At 41.7% G+C, this 15,158-nt stretch overlaps 1 protein-coding gene across 2 annotated transcripts; it reads left to right on the top strand.

Annotated features, from left to right (window-relative positions):
- The first annotated feature begins 2,602 nt into the window (after positions 1-2,602).
- On the top strand, positions 2,603-14,930 carry LOC311060665 (bifunctional coenzyme A synthase-like). 2 transcript variants are annotated; one of them, XM_084078935.1, is made up of 10 exons: positions 2,603-2,769; positions 4,870-5,644; positions 8,016-8,230; positions 10,234-10,368; positions 11,387-11,576; positions 11,974-12,038; positions 12,124-12,208; positions 12,496-12,593; positions 13,374-13,520; positions 13,887-14,930. In XM_084078935.1, exons 2-10 carry the CDS (start codon positions 4,936-4,938, stop codon positions 13,953-13,955), a joined length of 1,713 nt encoding a protein of 570 aa, XP_083935061.1. In that variant the 5' UTR covers positions 2,603-2,769; positions 4,870-4,935; the 3' UTR covers positions 13,956-14,930. The 2 variants fall into 2 exon arrangements, with proteins under 2 accessions (XP_083935061.1, XP_083935062.1); XM_084078936.1 differs by lacking the exon at positions 2,603-2,769 and adding an exon at positions 4,557-4,658.
- The last annotated feature ends 228 nt before the right edge of the window (positions 14,931-15,158 follow it).

The following is a 15,158-nucleotide window of genomic DNA, read 5'->3' as shown; positions in this document are numbered from 1 at the left end:
TTCACTTACCATACCTTTAACATGAATCCAATATACAAACAAACAAACAAAAACATTAATTTACACAACACGGATACTAGTGCTGTCAAACAATCTATGAAGCTCTGTGAAATCTATGAAAAGGTTTAATCTGCAACACAATTTTATACAATATGTAGTGGGGGTCCCTGCTTCATCTCCCTCTCAGTTAAGGGGTTCTTGGCCTGAAAAACTTGGAAGACACCTGCTCCAGCCTCGTGCACAGAGACAAGGACCAACTTTTATGTCAAAATATAAAGCAAATGGGGTTTGAATCCACCGTGGTGCATCCGGCTTTGTCGAGCGTCTACACGAACACAATTGGCCCGCGTTCGAGGGGAGGGAAGCTAGGCGGGGAGGGTGATATTGGTCATTGCACATACTCCTACGGGCTGGGGCGGCACCTGTCAGCAGGGAGTGTTGCGTGGGAGGAGTAGGATGAATAGTCTACATCCTCCTGGTGGGGGCTCCTCACTGGCAGGTGAGTCAGTAGGATACGACAGCAGTGACAACACAGAAATGTGTGTGGGGAGGAATAAATTGGGGATTATTGACTACTCTAAATAAAAAAAAAGCAAATAATGATGTTTATACCATAACTTTCAGTAACAAAACACTTATTTTCCTTCATGAAAATGTCACATCATGTTCTACTCTGTTACTTGGGTAGCATTTGATAAGTTAGAAAGAACTAGGAAACCCTGCAGGACAAAAGTCAATTAACCACAAACAAAAGTCAATTAAGGATGAGTACAGAGATAGCAAAGACAGACACACACACACACACACACACACACACACACACACACACACACACACACACACACACACACACACACACACACACACACACATACACACACACACACACACACACACACACACACACACACACACACACACACACACACACACACAGGTAGGAGTCAGTTCCTCTCCCTTGGGTCAGAAAGATGGACAGATAGAGGGAGAGGACAGAGGGTAGATAGATAAAGAGTAAACAGCCATGGAGATTAGTGGCTTTTAAAGGAACAGTATAATGGTAGTATAATGAAATAATGGACATTTGGCTAAAGCCACATCAGACCATTTACCGAGCTGGAGGAACAGAGTGAGTGAGGGAGTTCTACATTTTATATGAGGTTCTTACTCAAAGAATAAACGTTGGTTCTTTACATTTGTAGAATCAACCAACAGCAAGAAGGGAAATCGTGACATTAGTGCTCAGACAATATTGTTCCTGCAGTACACACACTAAAATCCTGAATGTTAATTTAACTCATGGAACCAAATGTGTACACTCTCAGAATTACACTCTTGTACACTGTCAGGGTTAAATGAACACTCATGATTTAATCTGTATACCTATTTTTCTTATAAGTGACTTGTCTGGCTAAAACCTGTAAAGGTTAAGTAATACTATAAAAGATTACATAAGGATGGACCATATTAAAGCTACAATCCTGAACGTCTTCCATTGGGAAATGTATAGACCATGTATCGTAGGACACCTACTGGATGGCAATCAGTACCGCCTGAAGAGCATAAGTGCATTATATCCCCTGTCCAAGGAACAGGTCTTGAATTGGAAGTGCAGGAGGAACTGCTCTTCTGGGGAAGCATCTATTTCAATGTATGCAGGTCCAAAATAGTAGCAAAACTGAACAGTGTTTCTGAGACAAAAACATTTGCATAGGAAAACCAACTCTTCCTGATGACTTAAGACCAACAATGGATGATGTTAAACTGCGTTAAATAACTCCCAAACCCCTGCATTACCAGGTATCTCCGTGACGTGCACCGTTAAGCATCAGGCTTCCAACCCAGCGCCCCGGGATCCCAACGTTGTTATTTATCTTATCTAGTGTGTAGCAAATTATTTTATTGGGATTACGGTTAGGTATTATTTTATTGGGATTATGGTTAGTTTTAGGCATAGTTTTTAACCTGGGGCGAAGCAGTTCCGCGCACGTCACAGAAGAGGGCTTGTTACTACGACCCGGTGGGAAAGCAGGGCTCGACTCAGGGACACCCATCGACACATTGCTGGCCTGGCCTGGAATCGTACCTGGGACTCACTGACTCAGCTATAGTTGCCCCATTTGAATAACACAAATCTTGTATTTGGTTGTCACTCCTGTAACTTTTAATCTAATGGGTGTCTGTGTCATATTTTTTATGTTTCTTATTTTTAGCGGCGCTTTGTCCGTGTGCGTACGTCAACGTTCTGATTGGTCAGGTGCGTCAACAAAGTGATTGGTCAAGCTTCACGTGACACATGGCTATAAACACATTTTTTAAATTTCTAAACTGTTTATATGATTGAGCACAAAAGGACCCCAATTGAAACAAGCCATTGGCTTTCTTGTTTTTTTTTTCAATCCTATGTAGTTGACCTTGTATTTAAACTGTACTTATGTCACATGCTTTTTTTCTGCAAACCTCTAAATAAAGTATTCAATCAATCAATCCAGCCAGCTAAATACATACATCGGGGGTCCTTGACATGAACTTGCAAAAAAAAAGGTACTACCCCTTTAACATGACACTGCCTCCGTCGCCCCGCCCCCAAGATGGCGTCCCACCGCGGCTTGTTGTTGTGTTGAGTTGAGCAGACATGCAGCAGTGAGTGTTTTCTGTTGAATGTCAACACTTCACTCACTGTCTGTCACTGTGGATGAGCTTCACCATTCATTCCATAAACACACAGTCCTCCTGCCACGGCAGGCTGATCATTCTGTCACAACTCGGGTGAGTTTTTACCTTCGTTGTTTGCCTGCTTTAATGTGTCTTCGTCGTAAGCGGTGTTGCCATGTCCGCTTATTATAAGCGACTTTGAGCTTGTTTTTCAGTAAAGTTGCTTGTTTTTATGTACTTGTTGTTTCTAAAGTGTAGTTGTTTATTTTGGGCTTGCATGCTTAATGTTGTTTAAACCAGTGGGTTGTGTCAGGACCCCCCTCATGAATATGTATTTGTCTGCGGTCCCACCCCATCTGAAAATGTTTTATGCCAGCGACCCCCCCATACAACATTTGTGTTGTTAAAATGTTCACGCACAACCTGGCAACTCTGGTACTCTCGTACGTTGAACATAGCCGATCTGCAAGCTCACAACGCGCCGTACAACGACGCATAAAAAACAAAACAACGACGCTTTTTTAAGATGTTGAAAGCCTACTTTCCTTAGTGGGAACACTCTGACCCCCCCACCTCACGTTTAAAATGCACTTTCTGGTCAGAAAAGAAAATATTCCACCGGGTGGGAAAATGTTTTAGTTGCTCCACTGCGCCCCCTACAGATCTGGTCAATGGATTTCCTTTTCTATTGACAAGGTCTGTAGGGGGCGCAGTGGAGCAACTAAAACACCCTCTCCACCCGGACCAGAGCTAGAATAATCAGTGGCTCTCAAACTTTTTCATGTCAAGGACCCCCAAAATGATATGTATTTGGCTGCAGACCCCCAACTCAAAAATATTTTGTGCCAGGAACTTTTCAAAAATAGCAGATCTACAAGCTCATAGTGTGGCACGAAATGACGCTCTATCTATGAGCATGTACAGTATATCTGCTATTTTTGAATAGCAAGTATAAAATATGGTTAAAGTGTTTAAAATGATTGTGATGAACATTCATTAATTTTGCTGGGGACCCCCTGTTACCCCCCCAAGGACCCCTGGGGTTCCCCGGACCCCACTTTGAGAACCAATGATATAGGCATCGACCAGCAACTATGTGGTTCACTGACCACAGCGACTTGTTGTTACACGTGTATTAGAAGGTCATAATATTAATAAACAGCCTTCACCTTTCATGTATTAGACTAGTTCAAAGTGCAAACGCTGTTGATAAATGTAAAAAAAATGATAAAATATGTATGACCTAGTGCTTACAGCTTACATAGCTACTGTAAACAATATCAGTTGAAGTGTGTGTGTGTGTGTGTGTGTGTGTGTGTGTGTGTGTGTGTGTGTGTGTGTGTGTGTGTACGTGTGTGTACGTGTGTATGTGTGTGTGTGTGTGTGTGTGTGTGTGTGTGTGTGTTTAGTGTGTTTAGTGTGTTTAGTTTAGTTTATTAAGGATCCCCATTAGTCTACTACACCTTAGTCGAGACTATTCTTCCTGGGGTCCAGGCAAAATCATCACAATACATCATAAAATGCAGTACAACATAATCAATGTTAGTGAACAAAAACACAAACTTAGAGAACAGCATTTATATTAACAATAAAAATGTAAATTAAAAACAAAACAAAACAGGTTTGTCTGTCCGAAAATACCCCAAATAATAACCTAATCTAATCTAATTGCCTTTTTGATTATTGCTTCCTTAAGTTTCTTTTTGAAACCAAATGTATTTCTTGTTAGAGTCAAATATGGGGGGAGCACATTCCAGTATGCCATGGCTCTGTACATTACTGTTTTCTTAAGTGCATTGATTCTGGGCAGAGATAAAGGAAAGTGACCACTTGATGCCTGTTTAGTATTATAACCATGTCTTTCATTTGTGTGTGTGTGTGTGTGTGTGTGTACGTGTGTGTGAGAGACCAGTGACCACACTGTAACTTCATCTCACCAATGCCAACACGTTTAATATGTAACAGTCACAGAACACACACACAAGGTGAAGTCTTGTCAATGTGTGGGTACCTCTTCATCACTGTTACACAGAATAATTATTGTCCAGTGCCACTGCTACCTGTGCAGTAGACAATAAAATGCCTTTGGGACCTAGTTAACCAGGGAAACCAGCACAGGTTCATTGACATTAGTTCCAAGTTGACAGCCTGATAGCTTTACCTTTGACATATTTTCACGAACCTTTTTTTTTCCTTCTTCAACCCTTCTAACAGTGACGCCTCTTGAGGTTACAGTGAGAGGCACACGCGCACACAGCAACCGCGCATTCGTGACCCACCATGTCCATGTTCAGCACCGGGCTGCTGGTGCTCACCTCCCCCCTCCACACCCTCCCCCTGCGCATCGCTCCGGTGCTGAGCTCGGCCGCCCAGGTGGTGGAGCGCACCCTGTACGTCCACCTGCACCCCGGCCTCAACCTGGGCGGCGGGAGCCCGCCTCGGCCCGTCTTCATCCCCCCCGTGGTGGACCTGTCCAGCCTGATCTCGCGCCTCTACAGCAACGCGGCCGACGTGTGCGGGCACCTGGACGTGCGCGTGCTCCTGACCAACGTGCGCGCCTCCGGCCCCGGCGGCGCGGGGTCGGGCCAGGGTTGCCCCTTCCCCGCCCCGCAGGCTCTCTCTCACTCCCCGGAGGTGGTGCTGACGGACTTCCCCGTGCAGGACCCGGGCCAGTCCCCGCTGGTGGCCCAGTGTCTGCAGAGGTACGCCGGCCACTGCTACGCGTGCGGCCCCGGCCTGGTTCCCGTGCTGCTCCACCCGCAGCTGGAGGAGCTGCAGAGGGAGGTGGAGCATAGCGTCGAGCAGGAGAAGGAGGGCGCGTCGACGGACCGCCGCGAGCAGGCGGAGCCCCTGGAGACCTACAGCGACGTGGTGGTGGGAGGGACGTTCGACCGGCTGCACGGAGCCCACAAGACGCTCCTCAACACGGCGTGCCTGCTGGCCAACAGGAGGTTCCTCATCGGGGTGTGTGACCAGGAGATGCTTAAAAGTGAGTGTTTATTGTAGGAGAGAGAGGGAAGAGGAGGTGGAGAGAAGAGATGACCGCGTAGGGCTGTCACGATTATGACATTTGCTGTGATGATTTCATTGTGTTTTTCACACCGGAACATGAATAGAAATTACATTTCTGTTCGGCTTTTAGGCTTTTAAGTATGCACAGGGCAGATATGACAAATAACCTAAATATACACAGAAATGAGTTGACATATTTAATAACTTTATACTAACTTTATACAAAAAATATTAATAGCCCCAGGCTGTGGGGGACTGGTGTAGCGCTCAGGATTACTTAGGAAATTGGCACCGGGTGAAAAAAAATGGGTTACAAAAATCGTGGGATAAAAAAAAAATATATATATATATATATATATTAACAGTAAAAGCAGCGTCAGCTTGTAGATCTGCTATTTCCACTATTTTGAAAAACCTTTTCAACATGGAAACGATTATGCGAAATAATTGCGATTAGACGATTATGTCATAATTGTGACAGGCCTAATGACTGGCAGCGAATGTACTAAACCAGATTCAAACCCATGATATCCCTATATGGTCTGTCTGACATATTGTACAGTATAGTCATATGTGTCTCTTCAGGGGTTTAAAGTTGAGCTTTTAAGGATGTGAGACTGACACAGTTTGATAACAGTCATGTTATGGTGTCTCAAACCTGTTCCACAATCTTTGAATACTACTGAGAGTCTGTACTTCGGCCTAAAAGTCCTGCACAGGAAGCTGCCATATGTTTGTAATTTCCATTCACGAAAATATGTTTTGAAATATGTTTAAAATATATTTCTGCTAAGCAGCAAGCTAGATGGGCTTTGACTAATTTGATTTGCAGTAGAGCTTATTATTTACCAGACTGCACAGGCAAGATAGAACTTTATTTACAGCGGATTGTCTGTGCTTCCGATGCATAGATTGTTATGCAGAAGTATTAGAAGATTGTGTGCGCTAACAGCCTGTCTCAAGAAACTAGTCACGTTAGGACAGTGAAAGAGGACCGTTGGTAATTATTTCCTAGATTGTTCATTGCTCCCCAACCCTGTTAATGTTTTCCTTTTGTCACCGTGTTAATGCCTGAAAAAAACATTGCGACGTCACAGACCCAGTGACAGCAGTAATATTTTATCTGGTATAGGATTATCTATACAGAAGGTACTGTTTGATTGCAGTTTGCTGCAATCATACAATCATATGGATTATACACAGTATATTGACTATTGGAGAACGTACATCGTGATGTAAAGTGTCATAGTAATGACACTTTACTTTGAACTTTGAAATATATCAGGACAAAAGGCAAAAATGGCCCTAGAAATCTGAAAATGGCTGTGAAGGGGGGAAAAAGTCAATTGTGAGATATGATCATTATTGTATTAAATATACATTTTTCATTATGTATATGTCTGATGATGGTCACATCACAGCACCTAATTATGCATTAGCCTCATTTCCACCTCATATCTTGTTATTACACCACACTTGTGGGGGTGACTCTCCGAGTAAAAAGTTATAGGACACACATTTACAAATGCCCCAAAAATGATGAATACATTCAAATCCACTTACTTTAAACGGGGGATGATTAAGGATTACTGTGATTATGGTAAGCTCACATTTGATATCAAACACACCATACCTGTAACTTTCACTAGCCCCCCCAAAAAAAGGTTTAAAAAAAACAAACTATTCAAAACCTTTTTTTCTTCAATTCATTGAAAATCAATACATTTAATCGAGTACATTCTTACGGCAATTAATCGATTATAGATGAATTGTTAAAGGTAGGGTAAGTGATATTTTTTTGGTTAAAACAAAAAGTATTTTGTTAAAAGGTTAAAGCATTATATTCTGATAGTAGTCATTGCTATAGAGTGTTTGTTCAGTAACAGGAGTCTCCCCGTCTCTCCAGCTCTTTAATAAACAGAAAATACATTTTCCGGTAGGTGTCAAAATCTCAGCCAATCAGGAGAAAGTACCCATTTTTAAGCTTCATTTTTTATAGTGTTCCAGTTCCAATTTTGTCTGCTCATTTCTTAGCGTCATCACTTCCAATTTCACGTGTTTAATCTATATCCTGATTGAGTTCTCTATCCTGATTGGATAAAATTGGAAATGAAACTGAAACTGAAACGAAAATGCATTTTCTGTTTTATAAAGAGCTGGAGAGACAAGGAGACTCCTTTTACTGAACAAACACTCTATAGCAATGAGTACTATCAGAATATAGAGCTATTTAACACTTATTTTAACCAAAGAAAATCACTTACCCTACCTTTAACATCCCTATGATGATGAGAGAAAGTTGATGCTTCTAACTACCTCTTCCTCCTCCTCATCCTTCCTGGACTCAGAGAAGGTGCTGAAGGAGTTGATAGAGCCCTACCCGCTCCGGGTGCAGCGGCTGCAGCAGTTCCTGCAGGACGTCAGGCCCTCGCTGCAGGTGGAGATCGTGCCGCTCGACGACCCCTTCGGAGCCTCCGTGGTCGACTCGGAGCTGCAGTGCATTGTGGTCAGCGAGGAGACCAGGAAGGGAGGCGAGGCCGTCAACAGGAGACGTCTGGAGAATGTAAGTCGGAGCAGTGGTGGAAAAAGTACTAAAATGTTTTACTTAAGTAAAAGTATCAATACTCCAATGTAGAAATACTAATACAAAAGTATTGGTATCAAAATTACTTAAAGTACCAAAAGTAGGAAGTGCTCATTATGCAGAATGTCCTATTTCGCAAGTTTTCAATTGTATAAAATGTATACAAATCTTTGAAAATGGCAGATCTACAAGCTCACAATGCGACATATTGTGAGCTTGTAGATCGTCTATTTTCAAATGGCCAAAATGTATATAGGGTTGAAGCGGTCAATGTATGTTCTGTAATAATAATCAAAATCTACAAAGTAACTAGTAACTAAAGTTTTCAAATGAATGTACTGAAGTGAATGTACAATCTTTGCCTCTGAGATGTAGCAGAGTAAAAGTACTGTAAACTGGAAATGCTCCAGTAAAGTAAAAAATACCTCAAAATTGTACTGACGTTAGTAGCTGCTACAAAATCTACAAAGCTACCATTAGTTGAACTGGCTTCAACTGCAGCTACAAAGCTATTTTTGCGTATTTATGCGTTGAGTGTCTTGAAACTAGTTTCACACATACCCTTTGTATGTCTTTAGAACAATAGGTTAAGGTCTGGAAGCCAACAGAGTGGGAGAACATGGTTATAAAATTGTAGACCCAGTTATTTCAGCACAGACAGCAGGGATTTGCCCTGCTTTAAACTGAACACAAATTCAAAAATGTCGCTGGGCTACAGTGGAACTCATTGCACAAATATTATGTTTGAGAGAGGATTACACATGTCTTTTGTTGTGTGTGGAGGTGTTAAGCACACCAAACTACATTCCATGCAGTTGTGATTAGGTACTTAACCCATTAAGACCTGAGGCCGATTCTACAAATGCCTTCTAAACCAGTAGTTCTCGCACTTTCAAGATTTTTCAACAATGTTCATAAATAGCAGATGTAGAAGCTCAAAAGTGACGCGCTGTTTTGAACACAAATATGACACAGATGCCTTCCCGGTTTGAATGTGTTAAAGTCTTGACTCTTTGAGTGAGAATCGATTGTACGGTTAAGTTAACCCACACCAGGAAGTAACAGTTAAGTGAACGACAGGTATTAATACCGAGTTAACCTTAAGTACAATGACTGTAAGTGAAATGCTCTTTAGACTGACCATCCCATCTCCTGTGAGCGGATTTGAACTGCAGGAACAACACCAGTGTGCTTGAATAATTCTCTATCAGAAGACTTGACATTACATAGAATAGAAATGGCTGTATTGTGTCTAGAGTCAGTTTAGCTGCATAGGGGTGAGTTAAGGCCACTCAGACATACAGTAACGTTTGTCTAGCCTCCCAAGCTACACCATAGAAATGTTTATACAATGCCTGCAGTGCAGTATAACTTCATATTTACTAGTACAATTCTATTGCTGCTTCCATTCAACTAAAAATGATGAATTACTAGTTGGTGAATATTTGCATTGCTTTTTCCATTAAGTTCTATCTTGTCAAAGTCTATGCAAGAATATTGAGAGACCATACTGCACAACAGTGTGCATGTTGTGTTACTAAAACTATTACAGTATAATAGCCCCCATTCATCCACATTGCTTACAAACGGGAATGGACCAAGACCATTCGTATTATCATTTCTAGGCAAAGTAGGGTATTAATCCTTTTGTACTTATTCTTAGGAATGTGCATATATTTAAGCACAGCACAAGCACCTTGTGGTAGAACCGGTGAACTGTAATATGAAATGTAAATGTGGATGACAATGCATTTCTGCACTCTGATGAGAACAGAGGTTATAGCAAGTCTAATCTGCACAGTATTTCGTTCTTGCTTGTCAACCCACAGCTAAGCGGGCATACGACAAAGTATAAAACGGGGCATTCATTTGTGAAAATAAAGAAATAAAAATAAACGCAATAATATGAAATGCGAAGATACAAGGTTTCTGTCCGACAGTGACGATATCTGACACGTTGTGTTGTGTTCTCCTGGTGCCAGGGTTTGCCTGGCCTGATTGTCCATGAAATCCATCTGCTGAAAGACGCCCACCACGACACAGAGACAGAGGAGGAGAAGATCAGCTCGTCCAGCCTTCGCTCCCGTCTCCTGGGAACCCTTCTCACCCCGCCTGAAGTAAGCCCTGCCAACCACAATGTTTTTGCATCTACATTACATTAAGGACTGCATTTGGATAAGAGCATTGATAGTGATGCTGGTATCTGCAATGGCAAGTGATAACACAGTACACTGAGCAGTAAAATGCAATAAAACGATAAAGAATAAACGTAGGAGCATTGAAGAAGTAAGATTATAGTCAAACATGTATCATTTATGGAGGATTTATTGTTTGTTGAAATTCTGCAAGGTGTTCAGCTCGGACACACAGCAATTAGTGCTGTTAGCGAAAATAGCAGATCTACAAGCTCACAACACTACGCAATGAATTGTGAGCTTGTAGATCGGCTAGTATTTTGGCTAGTAGTTACAGCAAATTATATATGGTATAAGTGGTTAAATAGAGGGCTGAATAGCACTCGCATGTGATGGAGAACACTGTTGAACTGAACTGCTCTCTAAACATTGTCATATTGTTGACCGCATTCTTCTTGCCACTGCAGAGCTATTGTGATAGAAAGGGTTCACATTCCCATCTCCACCCTTCCCATTACAATGAAAACATATTAGGCTTTCATTATGTCGTCCCTCACATTATAATGCCACTGTAATGTTATCTGCTTTAGCAAAATTGACCATACAATATTAAATGTAAACGGTATTGGTGCTTTTATCATCCAAATTGGACTTCTCAACAAGATGTGGAAAGGAACATGAATGTTTTCGCCCTAAACTCAACACAATGTTCTGCCTTCCTGCCACATCTTTAATAACATATGATAATACAATCTTTTTAGTCAAATGTACAAAAAAATGGTAAGCACCTTTCATATGATAAAATGTGTCTGAAGTGGTGTTGCGGTATAGAGAACAATCTAAAACTAAGTTGACATAGTTATGAGCAGTCATTTTACTGCTTCACTATGGTTTTTGCTGTGGTTAACACACCCTTCAGGTTTTGAAAATTCATTGTTAAAAATGTGTAGGATCCCTGACCCTTCTGACAGCAGCCCTGTCTCTTATTGCCCTGAATCAGGACAGGTCCCATCTCCCTGCTGTCCCGTACGTCATCGGGCTGACAGGAGGCAGTGGCAGTGGGAAGACCTCCATCGCCAGGCGCCTGGAGGCCCTGGGTGCCGTCCGCATCGACAGCGACCAGCTGGGTCACGAGACGTACCGGCCGGGGGCAGTCGCCTACCAACGGGTTCAGGGGGAGTTTGGTTCAGGTAATGGAACCTTTATCAACTTCCTTTGATTGATCAAAACCCTCGTCTTCTTCAGTCATCACTATCCATTATTGCAGAGTGAAAACTGTTTAACAAAGCACAAAAAATAAATAAATGTTTATATAATTTATACAAACAGTATATTTATATTAACTTTATTTGTATAGCACCTTTCTTACATAAACTGCAGCCCAAAGTGCTTCACACAAAGAAATAACCCCAAACATAAGCCTTGCTATGACTTTACAACACTCCTGTTTGTTAAAATATTCAGATTTCACGTTATATCTTATTACCTTCATCTTAATAGTATCTTAATACCACTGTGTTCTGTTGAGAAAACATGCATTAAATAGACAATGATATGGGATATTGGGGGATTTGTTCTTGCTTTCAGACATCCTGAATGAAGACAAAACCATAAACAGACGCGCACTAGGAAGAAAAGTCTTTGGTAACAAGGTAACATGATCAGTACAAATAATTCTATGCTACAACACCAGTAGTGTCAGAATATGGGCTAATAGGACTTCCGTTTATTTTACAGGAGCGGTTAAAAGCGTTGACAGACATTGTGTGGCCAGAGATTGCACTTCTGGTTAAGGAGAGAATCCACCAGGCCAGAGAGGAAGGTATTATCAAGATATTAAGATTATTTCATTGTTACACACATTATACAAGAGAGAGTAAAATAATTATAATTATCTATAATTTCTATAATATAATTATAGATTTGTTTGTAGGACTATATGTCTAAAGTATAAATCGAACTTAAGAGCCTTTTTCCCCAACCAAATTTAGGACGATCTCCCAGGATTTAGGATCTTCCACCCGATCATAACAGAGCTATGTCAGGGAACAATCTGTACAAGGATAGAAGTGACCTCTTCGGTGTTTTGTGTCTTCTTGTCCTGTGCAGGTAAAAAGGTGTGTGTTGTAGACGCTGCCGTCTTACTGGAGGCTGGCTGGACAGACATGGTCCACGAGGTCTGGGTTACCATCATACCAGAGGAGGAGGTACTGTAAACCTCCATGCTTGCATAACTGGAGCTCAGGGGTATCACCAGCTCAGCCAAGGAAAAAAGTCGATCTCACGACCACAAAGGTCTATGTGGCTAGGAATCAGTAGCGTATATCTACAATCATTTCTTGTACAGTCCAAGACCAGCATCAACACACAGCTAAGCTTAACCTCTTTCAACCTGGAGTTCCTACTTTGTGCATGTCATTATAGGACAAGATTGTCCTGAAAATAATTGAAATGGTGAAAATAGCAGGTCTACAAGCTCACACTGCTTCACAGTGCGACACGCTATTTTCATTATTCGCCATGCAATAAAGTATTTAATGTTCACTTTCTTCTGGAAGTGGACATTGATATTGATATTGATCCTATTCACACGTCATTTGGATTTCATAGAGTTCAACATGGTTAACTACCTCTCAAGTATGATGTAAGTGCAAAATGGCCGTCATGTGAACATGGTGATTAATATGTGAATTGGTCAGAGAATACAGTATCTAACATACAGCACGACTCAAATATCTCGTCGCTGGAGGCTTTAAAACCTTGACATTTGATCTGTAAAAATGAAAAAATAATAATTTGTGTCTCTCAATTAAAGCAGAAAGAAAAAGATAATTAAGCCAAGATACCAATACAGCAACTGGAAAGTTTCTATTTTAAAGATGATATGTAAAAACCTTTCTCCCCCTGATATGACAAGTTCAAGGAGGAGAAAATCTACTTCTACTGAAGCAGAAATGTTTTAAAAGATCTCTGCCTGTACCTCCTAGGCGGTGTCGAGGATTACTGAGAGGGATGGGGTGAGCAGCGAGGACGCTGTGAAGAGGCTACAGAGCCAGTGGTCCAATGCCAAACAGGTCGAGCACGCCAACGTGGTGCTCTGCACACAGTGGGAGCCTGATGTCACCCAGAAGCAGGTCAGAAACACACACGTGCACACACCCACACACACACCATCTGTTTTAACACAAGCCAAGTTTTGAGTGTGATAAAAGTGAGGAAATAGCCAGCACACAATGAATGTCCTTTTCACATGGTTTTATCTGCCTCTCACGGACAGAAACAACGGACGCGTTTCAACCAAACGAGTCTTGCAGCGTTGTCACGGCATAACGCTGTGCCGTATAAAGGCTAATGTCCTTCCCGCAGCTGGTTCGAATCTGGCCAGAGGATGTCATCCTCTCCCTCTCCCACCTTTACTGTCTCGCTATTGGGCTTGCAAAATAGTCCATCAGTCCTGTCACTGTGACATTTAATTTCACCCGGTCTCTTTGATCTCAAAGGTACTCAAGGCCTGGAACCTTCTGCAGAAACGGATCATACAGAGACCAGAGGCCAATCCGCCGTCCTGAACCCTACATGAGGACATGTAAGCTTTGACCCACTACCTGATGTCTCACACAGTTTCATCTATCAACTGCACACGTGCACAGCAACACTTGTGTCAAGTCCCAGGACATCTGCCACAAAAACGACCCCGTAGAGAAATTTGCCTTAAAGTAAGAGTGTGACGGGGCACTGTGACATTGCAACGAACCCACGGAAGTGGGTCCTTCGACCAAGACTGTGCCTGATCGATATTTTGTGGGGTCTTAGCTTAAGAGCTTTTAAGTCTGGGCATTTGAGACATGGACATAGGCGGAGCCCCGTTACATTTCCCACGATACGGGGAATGAATTGTTATTCCGATTTTATCAAAGCTTTTCTGACAAATCCCCTGCTGCTTTTATACAGATGCCCATTTGTTTAGCTGGAATGCATGTCATCTGACAATCTTTACTGTACAGACCAAACATTTCTGCATATACCAACAACAGATACGAGAAGGACTCAATCAACTATGAGTCTTGCAGTAGCCCGACGATTAGATTGATATCTAATGCCTGCTGCACAACTATAGAACAGTCGCACTGCCCCTTAATCACTTTCAACGTTGCGTCCCTATTTTGGGCATGTCATTAGTACTGTATATAGGGGCTTAGACAACAAATCTGTCGGATATATCAGTTGAAACAACCACAGACTTCTATTACAGGCCAGCCAATCAGAGGCTTACCTTAGTTCTCTGGTGAAACCCATCTAAACTTTTATTCAGACCCTTCGCTGGAATTGATGTCATAGGACTGTGGGTTTGACCGAGACTTATCAACTAACGATTTACTTGTAAGACGGGTTTAGCGGAGTATAAATTTAACTACAAATGTAATTAATGACAGGAATTAAAAGTTAAATATGTGATTGGTGTATGGACTTGTGTGGAATATTTCTAATAATGCTTACTTATATGCAATAGCTCACAAATATAAATAAAAGGTACATTTCTGACATGTGCTACTTTCAGTGTGGTAAGATCCTGTGTAATGTTGTATAGATAAAAAATTAAATAAATCAGGTGTATACTGTGATAACGGACATATCTGCATAAAAAGATCTTAGTCCAATCTGAAATAGTTTATTTTCTGAACTTATACCAAGATGAAGTCATACATGAGGGAAAAAAAGTGGTGGCTCCGAAACCAGCTTATACCCACAATGCATTGTACAGCCAGAGCAGA

The sequence above is a fragment of the Gymnoscopelus microlampas genome (genome assembly GCF_963454915.1).
Source record: "Gymnoscopelus microlampas genome assembly, chromosome: 14".
Taxonomy (NCBI): Eukaryota; Metazoa; Chordata; class Actinopteri; order Myctophiformes; family Myctophidae; genus Gymnoscopelus; species Gymnoscopelus microlampas.
This window is presented reverse-complemented; position numbering and strand designations above follow the sequence as displayed.